Raw genomic sequence first — 18,554 nt, forward strand, 5'->3', positions numbered from 1 at the left:
TTCTTTTAAGCACCTTCCTATTGCAGTCTCTCCAATCCAACAACAGCAGTAGGTAGACAAGGAGATGACAGGGATATTCAACACAACCACTTACTTAACTGGAAGAGTTTGGTGAAGAATTTCAGCACTCTGTTGCAGAACTTTGCTGAGAGGTTTTCATTGGCTGTTGCCATCATGATCTGGACCAATTCTCCACTGTATGAAAGGAGTGAGAATTAAAGCCAGCTTTACAAAATAGCCCCAAACCAGAAAACAGTCAGCTTTCCAATAGGGGAAAAACTTTCCTCCACTTAACACTCTATATCTTGTCACAGGACCACTGTGGTGTTAGCAATTTCCAACACAATTAGTCTTCATAACTCTAAATTATGCCAATACCCCACCTTCATCCCTGCAATTAGCCATCTCTTGCTTTGCGAGGGACTGAGAGAAACTGAGATTTCATAACTTAAACTGCACTGTCTTACAATACAGAGCATCTCTCATAAAACTCCTGATGCTTTTTATTTCACCAGACCTCCACTACGGTCACTACAAGGATTTGCTCATGTTTTACTTGGAATGACAAAATCCTAAGTCGTTTCACTCTCCTGCACTGCTTGAAGGCTGTCCTGTCCTTACACAGGTCTGCACTGCTCTGCACAAAGGCATTAACATTCCTGAAGAGCTGACAAACTGAAAGAAGCGAAGTGTTTGGCTTACAACTTTCACACAGATTTTACCTTTCTGAAAAGAATTCCTCCATGGCTTTTCGAGCTTGGCTGCTCTCCAGTTGTTTCTCCAAGTGCTGTAAGCATTCCTCCAAGATGGACTCATCCAGGCCACTGAAGATCAAGAAGTACATATTAGTAAGAATATATATAAGAATAATTTCAATAATTCTGAGAGCCAATAGAAAAATAAGAACCAACATTGCTAACACAATTCTAACAAACCTTCCACTAGCTATAAGAGATTCTCCTTCCAAGACATAAGAGAAAAGCAACTCATCAACAAACATCACAAAGACACCAACATATCCACAAATGATCAGGAAAAAAAGAGTAGCACACACTGTAGGCAGGCTACACAGTAGCTTAGAAATCTAGAATAATCCACATCTTTCCAGCTCCTCATGTTACAAATTCCTCTAACTTGCTGTTCTTTTACACTTTAAATCTCTTTCAGAGTTACTCCACCATTCTCTACTGTGCTCACCCTCACTCCACAACACATACTGCAAGCAAAATCCAATTATTTTTACATTCCCTAACAGGAGGCTCAATAGATCTCCTTCTGAATATCCTCCATCCAGAGAGGATCAGTGTTAAAAAGATGCAATATCATCACGCCTAATGGTTTTATGTTTCAGATGGGCAGAATCAACATCTGTGCACCAAGCTTATTCTCTCTATATACATAGCAAGTAAGGGGTGGGAAGGATAAATCTGGCTAGTTGGCCATGATAAAGAAGGGATTAGCCATCCTTATAAACAGCAAGAATAGAGACAAAGGAATATAAAGCAAGTTAGGTCGGCATCTCCAGCTTTGATTTGGTGCTTGTATTTACATAATTTTCTATTTGATTAAATAAAAAACTATCCAGATACGTACATGATCCATCCAGAGTTAGAAGAGATGATTCAAATCCACGCTGCCTAAACGGCAATGCTGAAAATTCTGGTGAGCTGAATAAAGTATCTTACATTTTCAGTCAACAAGTATAATAGTCTTCACCAGATAAAAATAAGCTGATTTTTCGCCTCTCTGTCTTGCTGCTCAAGAAACTACATTGATTTTTAAATATACTGTAGTAATTCTTTGTACACAGCTTAATTGGAAGAGAACTAGAAGCCACACAGTCCATTACCTGTTTGGATCAGAGTGATGGGCCAGTATGTTATAGCACCCTGTGATCAACTTCTCATAAACACGTGCCAGGAATTCATCTGATTCTGCAGGACCCAAGATCCTTTCTAGGGAGTTGCTGCTTATCTCTGCCACGCTCTCCGTGCTGGTCTCCAACAGGAGGGGCAACAGGGAATGAATCACCTGTGGTGGGTTCAAATCATCTGACCAGCTTGAAAAGAAAAGAAAAGTAGGTAATTACATGCAGTGTAGACAATTATTTTGTTTGAAATTATCTTAGTGTTAAATGCCTGCAAAGAACAATTCTTTCATGTCACTTCTTTCTCATGCTTTGAAAAGATCACGCAAATGCATGAAAATAAAACACAATCAGATTTGATCAATATGGCCTGAGCTAATCATAGAATCATAGAATGGCCTGGGTTGAAAAGGATCATAATGTTCTTCTAGTTTCAAGCCCCTGCTATGTACAGGGTCATCAACCAGGCTGCCCAGAGCCACATCCAGCCTAGCCTTGAATGCCTCCAGGGATGGGGCATCCACAACTTCCTTGGGCAGGGCATCACCACCCTCTGTGTGAAAAACTTCCCTGTCTTGTGCCTCTTGAGAAGCACTAAGTGTTCCTATCAAGGACTCTACCTACCACACCAAGACTAAAAAGCTGTTCATTCAGAACTGCACAATGAACATAGCATAGCTTAAGGCTCAGTTCAAAGTACAGAGCCAGTTCAGTAAGTGTCCCAACAGAACAGTCTGATCAAGACAGACATTCAGAAGATCAGAAGCAAGAATCCAATATAAAAAACATCACTTACACAATGAGATCCCCAGTAAGTCTGACCAAGGAGAGAAGGGTGTGCTTTAGGGAAGCTGCAAGAGGTAGACTTTGGCTGCAGAGAGTACCAAGGTGGGCAGCCTGAACTGCACTGATGTAGCTTTCTGCAGGGATTGTGTCATTCGCAAAGGCGTTGCGCTAAGGGTTGAGACACACACATGACAATCAAAACAACCTGTGTTTAGCAGAAAGACAGACTACTTGCCATTCCCACTAATTTACAGAGTTAAGATTATTTTATCCAATTTATATTATTGGGCTCAACCCACGAGGCTGGACTCACCCACGAGCCAATGTTTGGAAATTCATTGGTATGAATGTTGTTCCATGAGTCACATAAAGTCTGCACAGCTGATGGTAAGTTCTGAACAAGCATTGGACCTGCAATCAATCCAGAATTGTAAGTCACTGTGTAATACCATGGGTCCTGTTGAAAACAAGAATGCTTCTAAAAACTGTTTAAAACTAGATCATGAGTTAACCAGGACACAATTGCAGCTAAGTTCGACCTATTATCCTGCTGAAGGCCACTCTCACGCTTTTCTACCAGTCAAAAATACTCCTGAAGTTTGCAGCAGCTTCTTTCACTTCATTAGTGCAACAAGAGACATGGCAAATATACAAATTCACAGCTGCCTTCAACACATTACTATTTCACATCTTGCCATACACTTCCATGCCATTCTGTGGAGCACCAGCACGGTTATAAAAGCATTTCAGTAAGCCAGATAAGCTCACAAGTTAGTTACTTTTTCAAGGCTTGCCCCTCTTTTTCACCTGCTACAATACTAAAAAGAACAGACTTCCCCGTCTGCTGCTGGATAATACAGTGATCTGAACACAGTGGTAGAGGAAAAAGAACACATTAGCCAGCACACAGCTTTGAAGCTGAACGTTGGAAACATTGCAGAAAGCTTCACCTGTGCACAAAAGGAAATCTGAACTCTGCAGGATGCTTACCTAGAGTATTGGACTTGCAACGGCTGGATCCAATGGCCAGGACAGCAGCATAACCTCGTAGCTTCTCTTCAGAAGGTCTGTTCTCACTGGAGCCCTCCTCAGAGAGGCTACGTAGCAAGTAAGATCTGCATTCATGAGGGAAAGGATTCACTTCAAGGAAGCAGTTCTGCCTTTCATAACTAAATGTGTCAATATGGTGACAGATAAGAAAGCAAACTTGTGAAGTTCTGCCCCACACTTCATGTGATACCACTAAGAGAGTTCGAGGCTTTTATCTCCTCTAAGCTTCTTACCAGCAAAAGCATCTGCTCAAAAGAAAAAGCTGATTTACTTTTGCTTTCTTCTACATAGGGGCTAATGAGAGTTTAGAAGACTTCAGACTCTTAATCTAAGAATTAACACCCCCCTCCTCTCTCTGATGGTCTCTGACAGTCTCAATAATGAGTGAAATAACCTTGAGCAGCACTGTTCTACAGAGTGGTAATAAGAGGTTTCATCTTTGGAGGAAAAGCTGATTTTACAAACTTGCAGGAAAATCTTGAAAGATTACTTAGCTACTTAGAAATAATGACCACATTACAGCTTGAATAGCTTTGTCTTCTTTTAAAAAACAACGGTCAGTCTGAAGCATCTAAGTTAGAGTAACTGGACTGGACTATTAACAGACCAACCTCTCTCTGCCAAAACAACAAATAAAATAAAAACCCTCACGTACAGAAGGAAACATCATTTCTATCAGAGATGCCATGGATTTACCTGGTAAATGTAGCATAAGTGTCAATAAGCTGCAGTGTAGCAGGTAGGAGGTTCTTGGTCATCTCTGAAGACTTGTGTGGATCAGTTTCTGCAGCTAGCTTGGTAAAGTGCTCATCTAGAGAGACCTGGATCTTGGAAATTGCAGCATCAAGGGTGTAAATGGACTGCAAGCTGGGAACTTCGTGCAGCTGGAGAATAGTTGTGCAATCGATGCCACAAAATGAAGATATCTTAAAATACAAAGGAATGGAACTGTAAGTGTAAATCACTCCACAAGAACAGATGTTCCATGTGCACATTTACATTTGCATCAGTTCACCTGTCGAGCAAAGTATTCTTCTGCTATTTCCACATCGTATTTTACTGAGCTGCACTTGTTGGAGGCCAATTCAATGAGAGAAGCAGCATGTTCAGCTTTCATCCCCTGCTTGGTAAGGTGATCCTACAGATGCCAGAAGAAGACCACACTTTAGAAGAGCTCTATAATTAAGCATTCTGCCAACTACCAGGCTAGAACACTTCAAAAACGCAGACAAGTTCCCACTTCTCACCATGCCCACACAACAAATCCCACATGCACTAAGCACAGAAGAACAAGAAACTGACATTCTTACTAATAAACAACATTACAAAACAGCCCAACGAAGATGAGACTGTAACCTTGATCCATGTGACGTAAGATGGGATTCGCAGGCGAGAAGACCAGCGCAACGTGTGTAAAATATCACATTCACTCATCTCTGGTGTGTTTGTAGCCAACTGATTCATGTAGTTTTTGGATGGAGGCAATATCCCCAGTATCCGCCACAGTATCAAGAAGTAGTACTGAAGTGCACAGGCTTCCTAAACAAAAGCATGGTTGGATAAATTAGTAAAGGAAGATCATAGTTTCGAGCATTATAGCTGCTCAAATTATCTCATCAGGGCTCTAGACTCATAGACTAGAGTCATAGACTCATGCAGATGTGCTAAACTGGGCGAACACATGGTGAACTGAATTTCTGTCATATTATGCAATGAGGCATAGAAGGAAGAGGAGCAAGAAAGAAAAAAGAGAAAAAAAGAAGGATTACACAAGATTTTTCTGTCTCATCATATTCCAGGCAGACCTACTGGCATTACCAGGGAGGAACAGTAAGACTAAAACATGCTATGGATTAAAAATCCTCCTTTTTAAGTTCTCCATTACTCCAACCACTGTCCAGAATACTTTTAATACTTCGTTGAAAACAATAAGACTGAAAATCTGTTACTCCTCAGCACAGACAACACTCCAGCAACACATACAGTCTTACCAGTGCAGTGACATTTTTGTTCTCTTTCCTCCTGAGTGTGTCAAACTGTGACCCTGCTGCAAGTAGTGAAGTCAGTGCTGTGTAAAGCTCATCATACTTCATAGTCCTAGAGAAAAGGACCTCACAAACCTGCAAGAGGTTACAAGCCATGATCACTGTTTTGCATCTGCACTTATTTATACTTTCTGTTAAGTATTCAAAACACCCACATACCAAAACTATGCAAAACGTGACTTCAGGAAGTTAATTCTGTCAGGTGTTCTGAGAGAATTTGATCAAACTGATGGGGAAGTAACCCTACTTATCATATCTTTGCCTCAGATGTTTCAGCAGCACTGAGAAATAACTGGGGATATGGTAGGACTCTGCTTTGCAGCATAAATAACTGAATCGTATGCATTACAAGCTGTCCAACATAGCTTCATAGTAGCACATCTGAATTTGCAAATGGACTTCCCTGACACACAACTCAGTGCAAAGAATCCCACATTATCTTACTCAGTCACTACTCTTCACTCCATTTGGATAAAATTCCTGCTCTAGCCACTGCATCAGGCCCTTCCTTCTCATCAGTTTGCCCTGGCACTTCTCAAGCCAACGCTGCCCTTTGAAGGCTTACAGAAAGGTCTCTACATATAAATCCCAGTACCGTGCTATCCAGACGGTTCAGGTCATCTTCAGAAGCTTCTGGAGATAGGATGCAGTAGAACCTGGGCTGTGGAACTGCATCTGGAAAGTGATAAACAGCAATAATTTTGTTTAAAATCGTTCAAGCATAACTACATGCATTTTCGTCTGTTTTAAGTATGCCTGTCAAAGGCAGGAAAATGTACCCAGGCCATAGGAATGGCTCACACTTATTTGCAAAAGCAAATCTTGGAAGAAAAAACTGCTCACGTGTTCTTTGTTACCTGATGAGCAGTGTTTGGTCCAGTTTTCTTCCACCTCCTTAAAACCATGATAGAGTGGAACAGAAGTTCGCCTGCTACTGTCCTGGGATCCACTCACCCAGCCAATGGGTGGAGTCAGCAAATTATATTGCACCTAAGCAGAAAAGCATGAAGTCATTAAGCAGGGGAACCACAGTAACAAAACAAAGAGCCATAAGATACAAACAATCCCATTCCTACAACAGTTTTCTCAGCTTCTGAGGGAAGCCCTGGATCCTACCTAACAAGCTTCCAACTACTGAAAAAGCCACCCACAAAATATTAGCATCTCATTAATCAGAACAGTGCCATAACTCAACAGGGACAAGCTAAAGCAAGAACAGTGCATACAAGGCATTTGAAATGGTGTGTGAATACCCAAAATAGCCATGAAAGATGAAGGCAGGGCTTTCACCCTGACCTCAGTGGGATTTATTAGGACAGCAGTGACATCACAAATGTATGCTCTAACTGAACCTGCCATTAGGAATCAACAACTGGAGTTGATCTCTTATTATAACCTGAAAGATTGGTAACAAAACCAAAGAGATCAGAACACACCAAACGATTGTCTGCCACAGATCTCTGCTGAGCAATGAACTACATTTCAGCATCACAAAGTTTTACCTGTTCAAATAAGTACACGGGGGCCTTGGAATACTGATGGAGCAGATAGTCAAACACCAAGAGCAGGCGTGCCACAATAAGCGGTACAGAACTTTGCTGGGTGTCCATGTTCACTGTCAGCTCCACGATTGTCTGGATACAGAGCATCATGATCGACCTGCGGCCCCTCTCAGAAAAGTTGTGAAAAATAAGCAGCAGGAGTTGGAGATGTTCAACGTTCAGATCTTCTGCGTCGCTGGGAAGGGTGCCCTGCAAGGCATTCTGCTTCAGCGTGCCCACAAACCTGACAACAGGACAGAAAGTTCATGCACTCCTTTTCTTCTCGCTTAGATACGTCTTGAAGATCTCTTTAACCAGAGCTTACAGAAATATTTTTATTGTTTCATTTTTCTGCTTGTTCTTCTAATCAATACTGGCGATTTCACAAAGATGGTGACTGACTTTCAAGTTAAAATAAAATTATCTCACCTTTCCCAAACTTTAAGGCATTCTGGGACATCAGGGTCTCCCTGGGCAGTGGCTTTATGCTGCCAAATGAGGAGAAGTCTTGAGAGCACCGACAAACTTTGGGGATGGATGTAGAGAGGCCATGGACCTTCTGAGAAAGGGGCAACCCCCAGCTGCTGAAGAAGTGTGTTCTGGAATAAAGCAGAAACTTGGTGAAAAGAAGGAAGCCCTGCCTGCTTTCATTAATTAAAAGCATGATTTGAATAAAGAATATTGCTCCCAGAGGTTGAAAAGAGCTAATACAGCAATATTTTTCTAATCTTAAATGTATCACATAGCTACTGAGGATGTTTACGTTGTCATTTTGCCATCTAAAACACCACAAATTTTGAACTTCAGCACCAATGCAGGACAGAATGGCATTAATGATCTCTACTCATTCGCCACAAAATCACAGCAGGACAGATTAGGCTTTGGCAGAATCATACAGATCAGCCTGCAGTTTGTGCTTCAGCAAAAAGGTTGTTTAGCTGCTTTTGGGGGAAAACAAAAGTGTAAAAAAAGGTTTTTTAAACACAGACAACAAAAAGTGTAGGCTCTGAATACACTGACTGGTAAGCGAGCCCTACTTAGAGTGTTAGGTCAGGTCAGCCCATGACCCAGCAAAGAAACCTAGAGGCTACAGGGTTAGCACATGAAAGCAAAGGGATTAACTTGATTCTCCTGAGAGAATTCCAAGGCCTTTTGGCATCAATCCTGACAGCAAAGTAAATCTGCAGGAATGCCTCTTGCTAACACACGGACAGAGGCAAGTCTCCAAAACACAACACACAAACTCACTTCTCCTTCAGCCTTCATCACCTCCGAAATTCAGCAGATTAACCTGAACTCTGGATGTTAAGCTTATGCACTGCAAAGTGTCATTCAACTTGGATCCAAAATATCCCAAGCTCTGTTTGAAAAATACCATTCTCTAGGGCCAAGTGGAATCACAACATGCTACTTCAGCTGCAGACTCCACACAGAGGCATTGACAGACACCAACATTTGTTCATTTCATTTATATATTCATCACGGCTTTACCTGCAAGGCAGGGGACTGAAGATCTGAGGTCACTAAGGAGTGGTTGAAGTGGTACAGTGCAGCAGCAAACTCCTCATCTGAAGTGCCTGTCATACAGAGATTGAGACATTCACTACTGCTGCTGTCCCATATTTATGATTTCTGTATGGAACTATGAAAAGAGACACCTGCAAATTCTACTGTCTGTGCTTTCTAAAGGAGAAGTACTGCTCACTCACCCTTAAGCCCATCCTTATCCACTTCTTTGATGATGCTAGCAAGTGTTGCCATGTGCTGCTCCGAAAGAGAGACGCTCAGGTAGTTGCGAATGAAGTTATTCCTGGAGTTCAGCATAGAAGAAGTGATAAAGTTCAAAATGTTTGAAGCCAGACTCAAAAACTGAAAAGGAAAAAAGAGAAACATGCTGTAGAAGCAACAAAACCCGAGGGAGTATAAGAAAACATTAAAAAAGCCAGAACTGTCAGCAAAACAGATCAAGTTCCCTAATATCCCTGGCAGCAGAGAGCAGATTTACTTTACTCACTGCAATGCAGCTCACTGCACTCTGTATAATTTTAGCAATTCTCCAAAAAAAGTTTCAAGTCTCCAAAGCTCTTGGCAGCAGAATTTATTTTTGTCTTTCCCCAACGCTATCAGCGTTCTATCAGCAACTTAACTTACTTATAGCTCTGCCCTCATTTTCCCTCTTCCTTTGTAACCCAAACTGATACTTTCAGTCTGATTCCCTAGCAATAACCAATACAGCAGCAATATTCCACTTGACGGAAGAGTAAACCAAATACATTTCTTCAAAGCCAATCCTCCATCAGCAGTATACTTAATACCTGACATTTATCATGTCACCTGGCAACACAGCTAGCTACAGCACACATCATTTCATCAACCCTGGAGACCTTTCCATACCAATTCTGGATCTTTGCGGCTGGCCAGGATGTTCCCATTCTCTCCAGCAGTCTGTTTGTTTGGGCTTTTGACTCTAGGAGAGCTCTCCAAAGGTGGTGGTGGAGGGGGTGGTGGTGGGGCCACTTTCTCTTTGCTTGGAGATATCGTCTCTTCAAACCACTGCCCAAGGATTGGTTCACTGTCATCATCTGACACAGGAGGCAAACAAACCAAAAGCACAGGATTGTGAAGAACCACCTCATGCAAGGGACTTGGTACAGTAAAGGCCTGAAGAACTTCAGTGAGCAGACTTAAGGCATCTGCAATCTTCATTTCTCCCTTCCAGTCACAACGCTCAGCAGTTTTACAGCAGGAATTTACAAGAAGAAATTATTTCCACTCTCCTCTCAAGCAAATACTGCCACATACCAGCCTCTCTGGCTTCAGTTTACATAAAAGAGTACAGTCAGCACTGCTTCTGCCAAACAGATCTCACAAACTGCTTCATATTTTCAGCATTACATGTTATTTTAGCCCAAGAAGGCAAAATCCCAGTAGCCAGGTTTCCACAAAGTCTGAAAAACAGCATAAAATCCTGACTTCATTTCTTTGTTGAAAACTCTATTACCTTGGCTGCTGTCCTCCTCAGTGCTGCTAAAGTCATCCTCATAGTAAGTATTTGAATCAGTGGAGGCACTTGCATCACTGCTCATGGAGCCCTTTCTCTGACGCTGCAAGACACACGCCTTACAAGAACAGCAGAACAAATTCAATTTTAGGATTATGAAAGACAAGAATTTGAAAACAAATTATCTTCCTAAAGCATTTTAATTTGCTTCCAGTCAATTCTAGTCAAGCGACTTATTAACAGTTTTCTCAAGATTCTCCCTTAAAGTTGTATCAGAATTTATGCAGGATGGCTGAAAATAAATTATGCATGCCAAGAATTTAAGCAACACTTCAAGTAACAGCTTTAACATGAAAGCATCTGTTCTGAACACAGCCTTTTCATCTTGTCGTTAAATTCACAAATGCCACTGTGCTTACAGAGCTATTTTGTTAGAACAAGTTTGTCAAATTTACCGTCTCCAAACGAGGAGGGAGAGTGCCTTTGGTTGACACTGACAGAATTCTTCTTTGCATATTCACAGATTGTAAAGAGAGAATTTTCCATGCAGATGACACTCAGTAGGAGTTGCTCAGATACCTCCCTAGCTGCACGTCAGTTCCTACCTTTCTGTATGATGTAGACAGCAAAGTCAGCAGCAAATTAGTGAGTGGCACAGAATCTATCAGCCGCTGGATTCTCTGGATCGATGTGCTTTGAGCCATGATATCCAGCACTGCTGGTGGGCCGTCACTCTCCCAGCCCTGGAGGACAGCATTGAAGAGAGAATTTAAAATGTGTTTCAGTGGAGAAGGGCAAATGTTTCACAAGAACTACCTACACACCTTGTGCAATGCCTCCACTTGCAGATCTTGAAAGAGGGATGACAGCAATTTGATGGCATGATTTGCAAGCACCACTGACAGAACACCAAACCCTTGATGCCTACAGAAAAATAAAAGATAAAATGTAATTGCAGGGAGGGGAAAAAAAAAAGCAGATTGAGTGAGGTGACTGAGGAACTGCTTTGCTAAATTAAGAAAGAAAAGGTGACTCGTTTTCTTTTCAAGAATCAAGACTTGAATTTCATATGGCGAGACCAACAAGACTCCATAGTAATTCTGCTCTGCACAGTTACATGGACAATGACTACTCCAAGGGGGTCTTTACATACCCTTTTCCAGGTCCCAGTTTGGGAGACCCAACGCCCTCCTTCGTCCGAGCAATAATGTCTCTGACACGAAGAGCAGCCAATGGATCTTTCTCTTTCCCCTTATCAGCCAATGCTGTGGGGCTGAGGTTCAAGATGAGGAAGAGACTGTTTAGCAAACACCAGGCCCCAAGCAGCTGGAAGTTCTGATAATGCTATCATCCAAAAGGTTGAGGGGGGGAAAAAAAAAAAGACGAAATAGTGTGAATCCAAATGCCAGAACACAACAGCATTATAAGAGCTTCCTGAAGGGCACAGATCTTACCTCACCCCCTGCTCGGCGTGAATTGCTGATGGCTTGTCCAATCATTTCATAGATTTCAAGCTGCAAATAGATACAAAACCACAATAATGTTTAAGCACTGGGCAATAACTAAACCAGCCCACACACTTTTAAAACTCCTGATATGATTGCTGTTTCCTATCCACAATTAGCCAACCCAGTTACTTTATCGGCCAGACTAATACCTAGAAATAATATACATCTGCTGCATCCAAACAAATACGAATTCTATACATTCCACTTGCCAAGAATGGAAAAAAAAAAACAAAACAAATGCACTCCTTCCCATCTACTTACACATTTCTGTACAATAGTAGCAGCATCATTTTCATAATCCTCTTCTTTGGAACTCGTAGATCCAGTCCGTACCTGCTGTGTGGTACCCACGTGTAGGATGGCCATACAAGTTGCCACACTCACACCTGGATGAAAATAAGCAAAGGGAACAGTCTTCTTATAAGCCAATCTTCCCATTTAGCACATAGAAACAAGCAGTATCAGACATGCACACGTTATGCTTTGAACATTAGGAGAGGGAAGAAATTACAGGTTATTAAAAAGGTCCTGAGTCACCAAGTTGCAATTGCAGAACATATCAGAACCTCAGTACCACCAGAACAAAGCTCACATTGCCCCTGCATTAGCAGTATGGGGCAAACTGGTGCATCCATAACGAAGATTACTTGTGGGGTGAGCCATGAACGTGTGGGTAACAGAGAGAAGAAGCAAGAATGACTTAGAGACCTAAAAATAGAGGAAATCAGTCACCTGCATAGAGACAGCTGAGAGCAAGAACAGTCACATCTTGGAGCCGTGTGGGTGTCAGGGGCTCCAACACAGGCAGAGACAGAGTATCCAGTGCCATGGTCACATCTATCACCAGCGAGTGAAACCTACAGTAACAACACAGGTTAAGGATCAGCAATGCAATCTATGCAGTGCTCATGGGAGCAGCACAATGTTTTTCCTCATACAGTGTATCCAGCATACACCAAAGAAGAGTGATGGCACAGTCTTACCCGTTACGTACAGCAGTGGCATCTGCCACCGTGGCTGGCATAATAAAAAATGAGTTGGCTGACACAGCATCCTGAAACCGATTGATGTATCTCAAGAAATATGGGAGGTTCAGGCACACTCGCAGCAATTTTTCAGAGCCACCTACCAAACAAAAACAGTGTTTTACTGTTACTGTGCCACAGGAGAGCTTCTAAGCAGAACAGATCTAACAGCCATCAAAAGAAATGCTTGCTCTTGCACTCCTTATCCCCGCAGTGCTACAAAGCTGATCCTCACCCAGTTCTTGCAAGCTGGCTACGTTCTGAGCAATGAATATGCTTTTTGTTTTTGCTGCAGAGGTTTGATCTGCGGAAGCTTGATCTTCGTTTTCTCCTTCCACCTAAAATCAAGCACATACTAAATATATCACAGAAGCACAAAAAATATAGGGCACTGCAACGACTCTACAAAGCAGCAAGGTGAACCAGCAACAGAACTCAGAGAAGTCCTTGAGTGCACTGATATTCAGGTTAGAAATCAGGCTGCTTTTATTCTGGGGCTGTTTACCTGCGTCTCTGGCATGATAGATGGTGATGCTGAGACTCTGGGGTTAAAGACTGATGTCAGCTGATTCAGGAAGTTCATCTGTACTTCTTTCTGCCTTAGCTCTGGGCTCACTGGGGAGGCCAACTCCTTCTGGTCCTCTACTGCGGGGCGAACAGCAAAACATCATTTCATACATCAAAGCACTTCACATTTGCTATAGCTCGCTCCACTGCCACAGCAATATAATCACAGACTGAACCACCTACCATCAGAGAGGGTTTTGATGGTCTGAGGCAGCTTGGCTGATTTCATCATTGCTGTGAAAGTGATGATTTCCGTTCGATCCAGGCGGCTGCAGCCTGTGCACAGCCCCTTTATCAGCAGAATGAGGTGTTTCTACAAAGGAAAAGGTATCAAATACATCATAAACATCTTGATTCCAATTATTTTGTGGCACTGTTTACCCTCAGCTGCTGCATTATGAGTAATGTAACCACAGCATCTCAGATCCAATCGGATCTCATAGCAAAGATCGTGATGGCATTCTTGCTCTGCACAACATCAGAGCAAATATTTATAGAATTAGAGGCCAGAGTCCATTTTTGCTCTCAGGGCCACGTGGTCAAAATCTGTGCTTACCTGTGAAACAGCGCACGCTTCGTCTGGGTTCTCTAGACGCAGAAGGGAGAACTCAATCAGGACTTTACATGCTGCTGCCACCGACTGCAGTTGGTTTCTGGGTACTGAGAAAGCAGATGGTTGCACCAATTAGGGCAAGTCTTTAAGTAAATTGGTATAGCATGTTCTTAATGCTTTCAACAAAGCAGAATGCTAGGCAGAATGCATGCATGCACGCACTGTATGTCTAACAGAGAGACACAGTGTCAATTTGGTCTCATTAAAATGTAACCTAAGGAATGTCAGGAAAGCAAGGATAAAACCTTCTAACACAGGCATATAGGATGGCTTTCCTTGCAACATTTATGAGTTAATACTGTCCGAGCTCAGAGAAAAGGAACTGATGGATACAAAACAAGTTCACCCAAACTACCTTTCTGCTGAGAAAAGAAATATGCAACCAAAAAGCTGCCACCACCCCCCAGTAGGTGCCCAAATGCCAAAACGAGTCAAGCTTCCCTTTCCATCTGCCAGCAGGAATGAACCACTCTGTGCTCTACATTAATATCTGATTCACAAATGGGGCCTGAGACAAATCCCAAAGGAACAGCTTGGGCCTACTTTCACTATCCTTCAGTCGCTGTACAAGGGTAAAATTGGAGGATGGAGAACACTTACTGAGACCACACACAGTAGTGATGTAATGTGTTGAAAGTGCAACAAAGGAGGAGTAAAAAGGCTCGTATTGTTTGTCGTGGTGCAAGATTTCTGATTCACTGCAATAGGAGAAGAAGGCATACGTCAATTTGATACGGCACAACAGTGGCTGCCACACAACACTCAGAACAAGATATATCCATTAACATGTGTAAGACAAGATCATTAAGATCACACGCTCTTTCCAAATCAAAGTGTTGAGGACAGGATCTTGTCCTGCGTCCCATTTGTGTATCCTCAGGCTTGAGTCCTGCAGCAGAAGACAGATCAGGGCATCAGAATTACTGCCTGCACTGGAAGTTTAAGAAACCAGCCCCCAGTATGGCCAGTACTTTTCCTTTACATCACCAGAAGTCAGCCTCTCCAACAATCACCCTCCTGTCAGCTTTCATTAATCTTTAAGTTCCTCTAAAGTCAGCTGCCCGTAAAGTTGGGGCTGTTTGTTCTGCTGATGCCAGGGCTGCAGCACAGGCATTCCCGTTTTGACAAGGCAGAGCCAACAGCAGTTTATGCAATTCTGCAAAACAGAAGGATCAAAACAGCCCATTGCATAACAACAACAAATACTCAATGCGGCATGTGCACAAGCAGAGGAGCAAAGAGTTTTGGCAGGTAGCACAGAGTCCAGAAGAATGCATCTGCTGTCATCAGCCTCGTGGGCAGAGGGTGGTGATTTCAGAGCTTTACAGCCGTTTGCCGTTCTTTCCCTGCACACAAATCAACACCAAGTGAAAATTCAGTGTCAACTCAAAGCTAAAGTAAAAACTGTAAAGCAAAAGATGTGTCAGTACAGTCAAATCTCTGAGGTTTCCCTGTGAGGCCTGCTGGCCACAGAGAGCGTCCATGCTTTGCACAGATGACACACTGAAGGCAGCTGTGGGAAGGCTTCGCCCCACGTCCCATCTGCACCAACCTGAAGGCGGCCACAGCGAGAAGCAGAGCTCTGCCTGCAGGGCTAGGCCAGCCCACGAGTCCTCCAACACAACAAAGTGGTGTGGAAGTCCGCTCATTAAATACTTAAATTAATTGCCTTCCCATTTGCAGATGGCAGAAATGCTCAGGCAATGAGCTAGTTGGATGAAAAGATGGCACACAGCTTCGCTCTGCTTCTGAAAACAGCAGCTCCTCCACCTCTGGGAAAAAGACCTCATTTCAGGGGAGCTGCTGGGAGGCAGAGGCTCCACTCCCAACCAAAGGGACGATTCCTCAGGCTTGGCAACAACCAGCACTAGCAGACATTGGATGCGCCAACGCATTTGTGCTGCTGTCAGACGCTCATTTTGCTCACCTTCTGCTTTACAGCCAGCTCTAAATAAGGGGCTGTAGGTGCACACAATGTATTTTAAGAGAACAAATTAGAACAGTTTGGGAGTAACGGAGCACAGAAGAAATTGGCAGCTCCAAATGAGCTCACTGTCAAGCTGAGCAACACACAATACCTGCAGGGATAAGAACAGAAAAGTGCAGATACTTGAACCAGACAGGCATTTTCATCCCAATTGGACAACAAGAGGTTTGAGATTTATTTAAACGAGTTGTGGTCTTGTTAGTTAGGGCAGTGCAAAGTGGAAGGCACCTGTCTGCTAATCATTATCAAGTCCTTGCAAATAACAAGAAAAAAGGTAACAGCTTAACCTGTCACGTCTTCAAGTGTTATACTGTATATGTATATACATACATGTGTACAGTGACACTTGATAACTTCAGGCTACTGTGCTGTGATTTATTGCTTAAATAACACTGCTTACCAGGGAAAATCATTACTCATGCTAACTAAGAAGCCAGCCATCAATATAACACTTCAGCAACGAATACCACCTCGTTCTCACTTCTGCTTCCAAATCTCAGCCAGCCAGAAATAGACCCTTTATGTAAGGCAGCAGCACAAAACACCCTCCACCATGGAAAGGTACAACAGCAGGTGCAGTTCTCTCTCTATTGAAAACCTTTCCTGAAAAATCAGCATCATCTGACTGTCACAGACTCTGTAAACTGTGTTCCTCTGCAGCTGGGTCTTTCTATGTTAGTACTCCTATGACCTTTGTCAAGAAATGAGACCAACATCTATTCATTCCTGAGTATATCTTCTAATAAGAGGACGTTAGGGAGTTGATAATTCTTAAACTTGGGAATAGAAGAGCTATCAAGAAAAGGAGCATCTTAATTCATTTTGAAGCGAACAACGTTGGTGATTTCACTGTTGTAGCACAACCACCCAACCACACTGTGGACCAACCAGCACTACAGAATGGCCAGGGTTGGAAGGCTCATGAGTCTCCAAACCCCTGCCACATGCAGGGCCACCAAGCTCCACATTTCATAGCAGTCCAGGCTGCCCAGGGCCCCATCCTGGCCTTGAACACCTCCAGGGATGGACGGGGCATCCACAGCCTCTCTGGGCAGCTGTTCCAGCACGTCACCACTCTCATAGCAAAGAACTTCTCCCTGACATCCAACCTAAATCTCCCCTCCCCCAACTTCAAACCATTTCCCCTTGTCCTGCTGTTATCAACCCTTTCAAAGAGTTGATTGCCCTCCTGTTTGTAGGCTCCCTTCAGGTACTGAAGGCTGCAATGAGGTCACCCCGCAGCCTTCTTTTCTTCAGGCTGAACAAGCTCAGCTCCCTCAGCCTGTCTTCATAGGGGAGGTTCCCCAGTCCCCTGATCACCTTCATGGCCCTTCTCTGGACCCTCTCCAACCGCTCCCTGTCTTATTCGTACTGGGGGCTCCACACTCAGATGCAGTATTCCAGATGGGGCCTCACACGAGCAGAGAAGAGGGGGAGAATCACCTCCCTGTCCCTGCTGGCCACCCCTCTGCTGATGGAGCCCAGGATCCCATTTGCTGGCTCTTGTTAAGTGTTCCATCTATCAAGACCCCCAGGTCCTTCTCCACAGGGCTGCTCTCAAGGACCGCTCCTTCCAGTTTGTATGGATGCCTGGGATGCCAACCCCCTCACTACTGATCTTCTAAAAAAAAGTGACAAAGAGTGCATCTTTCAATGAAAAATCTATAGACAGGCTGTTTCCTAGAACAGCAGGGCACGGTTCTGCACAGTAATGAGCTATTTTTTCCTCTGCACTAGGCGTGACAAAATCTTCCGCCCTGCAGGACTCCACAGTTCTACAGGGTTTCCTCAACGCCAGGGGAGGAAGCACACCTCTCCCAGCAGCGTTTCAAGGAATCGCTCAGGTTGGAAAAAGTCCTCCAAGGTCACCACGTCCGACCCCAACCCACCCCGTGTAACCACTGGCAACATCCCTGAGCGCCACATCTCCATACCGAACACCTCCATGGCCGGTGACCCCCGTGCCAGCACATCACTGCTCTTCTGGTGCAGCAACCCGAGGCCGTTCCCTCCCATCCTATCACCGGAGAAGCGCAGAGGCCGATCCCACCTCGGCACAGCCTCCTTCCAGGAGCCGTAAAGCGATGAGTTCTCAGAGCCTCCCCTTCCCCAGCCCGACCCACCCCCTTCCCTCAGCTCCCCGTAGCACACACGCCTCTCAGCTCCACTCTTTGGAGCCCCAACGCCTTTCTTACACCGAGGGACCCAACCCCGCATACAGCACCGAGGCGCGGCCCCACGCAGCCGAGCCAAAACACCTCAGGGCCGCACACAGCCTGAAGGGAAGCAAGGCCCGGTGCCCACCCCGCGGCTGCCGTCCTCACCTCTCGATAACGGAGGCGAGAAGCTGAGGGAGCTCTTTCATCTCGAAGGCCGAGTAGGAGGCAGAGAGCAGCGGCCGCACCGCCACCTCCCAGCCCGGCTCCGCCGCGCCGCCGCCCGCCGCCATCTTGCCGCTGTGCTGCGCCGGGGGGGCGGCGGCGGCCGAGGGGAGGGGGGGTTAGGGGGGAGGGAACGGGCCGGAAGCGCCCCCCCCCCACTGCGAGCAGCGAGACAGGAAGTGA

General features: G+C 44.2%; 1 protein-coding gene across 4 annotated transcripts in view; it reads right to left on the reverse strand.

The window, feature by feature from the left end:
- The window catches only part of UBR4 (ubiquitin protein ligase E3 component n-recognin 4), a 68,310-nt gene extending 49,801 nt beyond the window's left edge, over positions 1-18,509 (reverse strand). For all 4 annotated transcript variants that reach the window (XM_048967687.1, XM_048967686.1, XM_048967685.1 and 1 more), the window contains exons 1-31: positions 18,315-18,509; positions 14,604-14,701; positions 13,947-14,050; positions 13,574-13,703; positions 13,329-13,468; positions 13,059-13,161; positions 12,782-12,923; positions 12,531-12,655; positions 12,060-12,184; positions 11,745-11,804; positions 11,444-11,634; positions 11,115-11,214; positions 10,896-11,033; positions 10,291-10,408; positions 9,684-9,871; positions 8,999-9,158; positions 8,781-8,866; positions 7,719-7,888; positions 7,251-7,533; positions 6,606-6,738; positions 6,344-6,423; positions 5,695-5,823; positions 5,060-5,242; positions 4,719-4,841; positions 4,400-4,629; positions 3,644-3,768; positions 2,967-3,064; positions 2,664-2,821; positions 1,850-2,059; positions 723-824; positions 95-195 (exon numbers count right to left, since the gene is read on the reverse strand). In XM_048967687.1, coding sequence (XP_048823644.1) covers positions 95-195; positions 723-824; positions 1,850-2,059; positions 2,664-2,821; positions 2,967-3,064; positions 3,644-3,768; positions 4,400-4,629; positions 4,719-4,841; positions 5,060-5,242; positions 5,695-5,823; positions 6,344-6,423; positions 6,606-6,738; positions 7,251-7,533; positions 7,719-7,888; positions 8,781-8,866; positions 8,999-9,158; positions 9,684-9,871; positions 10,291-10,408; positions 10,896-11,033; positions 11,115-11,214; positions 11,444-11,634; positions 11,745-11,804; positions 12,060-12,184; positions 12,531-12,655; positions 12,782-12,923; positions 13,059-13,161; positions 13,329-13,468; positions 13,574-13,703; positions 13,947-14,050; positions 14,604-14,701; positions 18,315-18,439 — 4,258 coding nt within the window. In that variant the 5' untranslated portion in view covers positions 18,440-18,509. The remainder of the gene's footprint in view (positions 1-94; positions 196-722; positions 825-1,849; positions 2,060-2,663; positions 2,822-2,966; positions 3,065-3,643; positions 3,769-4,399; positions 4,630-4,718; positions 4,842-5,059; positions 5,243-5,694; positions 5,824-6,343; positions 6,424-6,605; positions 6,739-7,250; positions 7,534-7,718; positions 7,889-8,780; positions 8,867-8,998; positions 9,159-9,683; positions 9,872-10,290; positions 10,409-10,895; positions 11,034-11,114; positions 11,215-11,443; positions 11,635-11,744; positions 11,805-12,059; positions 12,185-12,530; positions 12,656-12,781; positions 12,924-13,058; positions 13,162-13,328; positions 13,469-13,573; positions 13,704-13,946; positions 14,051-14,603; positions 14,702-18,314) is intronic.
- Between the last annotated feature and the right edge of the window lie 45 nt (positions 18,510-18,554).

This window comes from Lagopus muta, chromosome 21, assembly GCF_023343835.1.
Source record: "Lagopus muta isolate bLagMut1 chromosome 21, bLagMut1 primary, whole genome shotgun sequence".
NCBI classification, from domain to species: Eukaryota; Metazoa; Chordata; class Aves; order Galliformes; family Phasianidae; genus Lagopus; species Lagopus muta.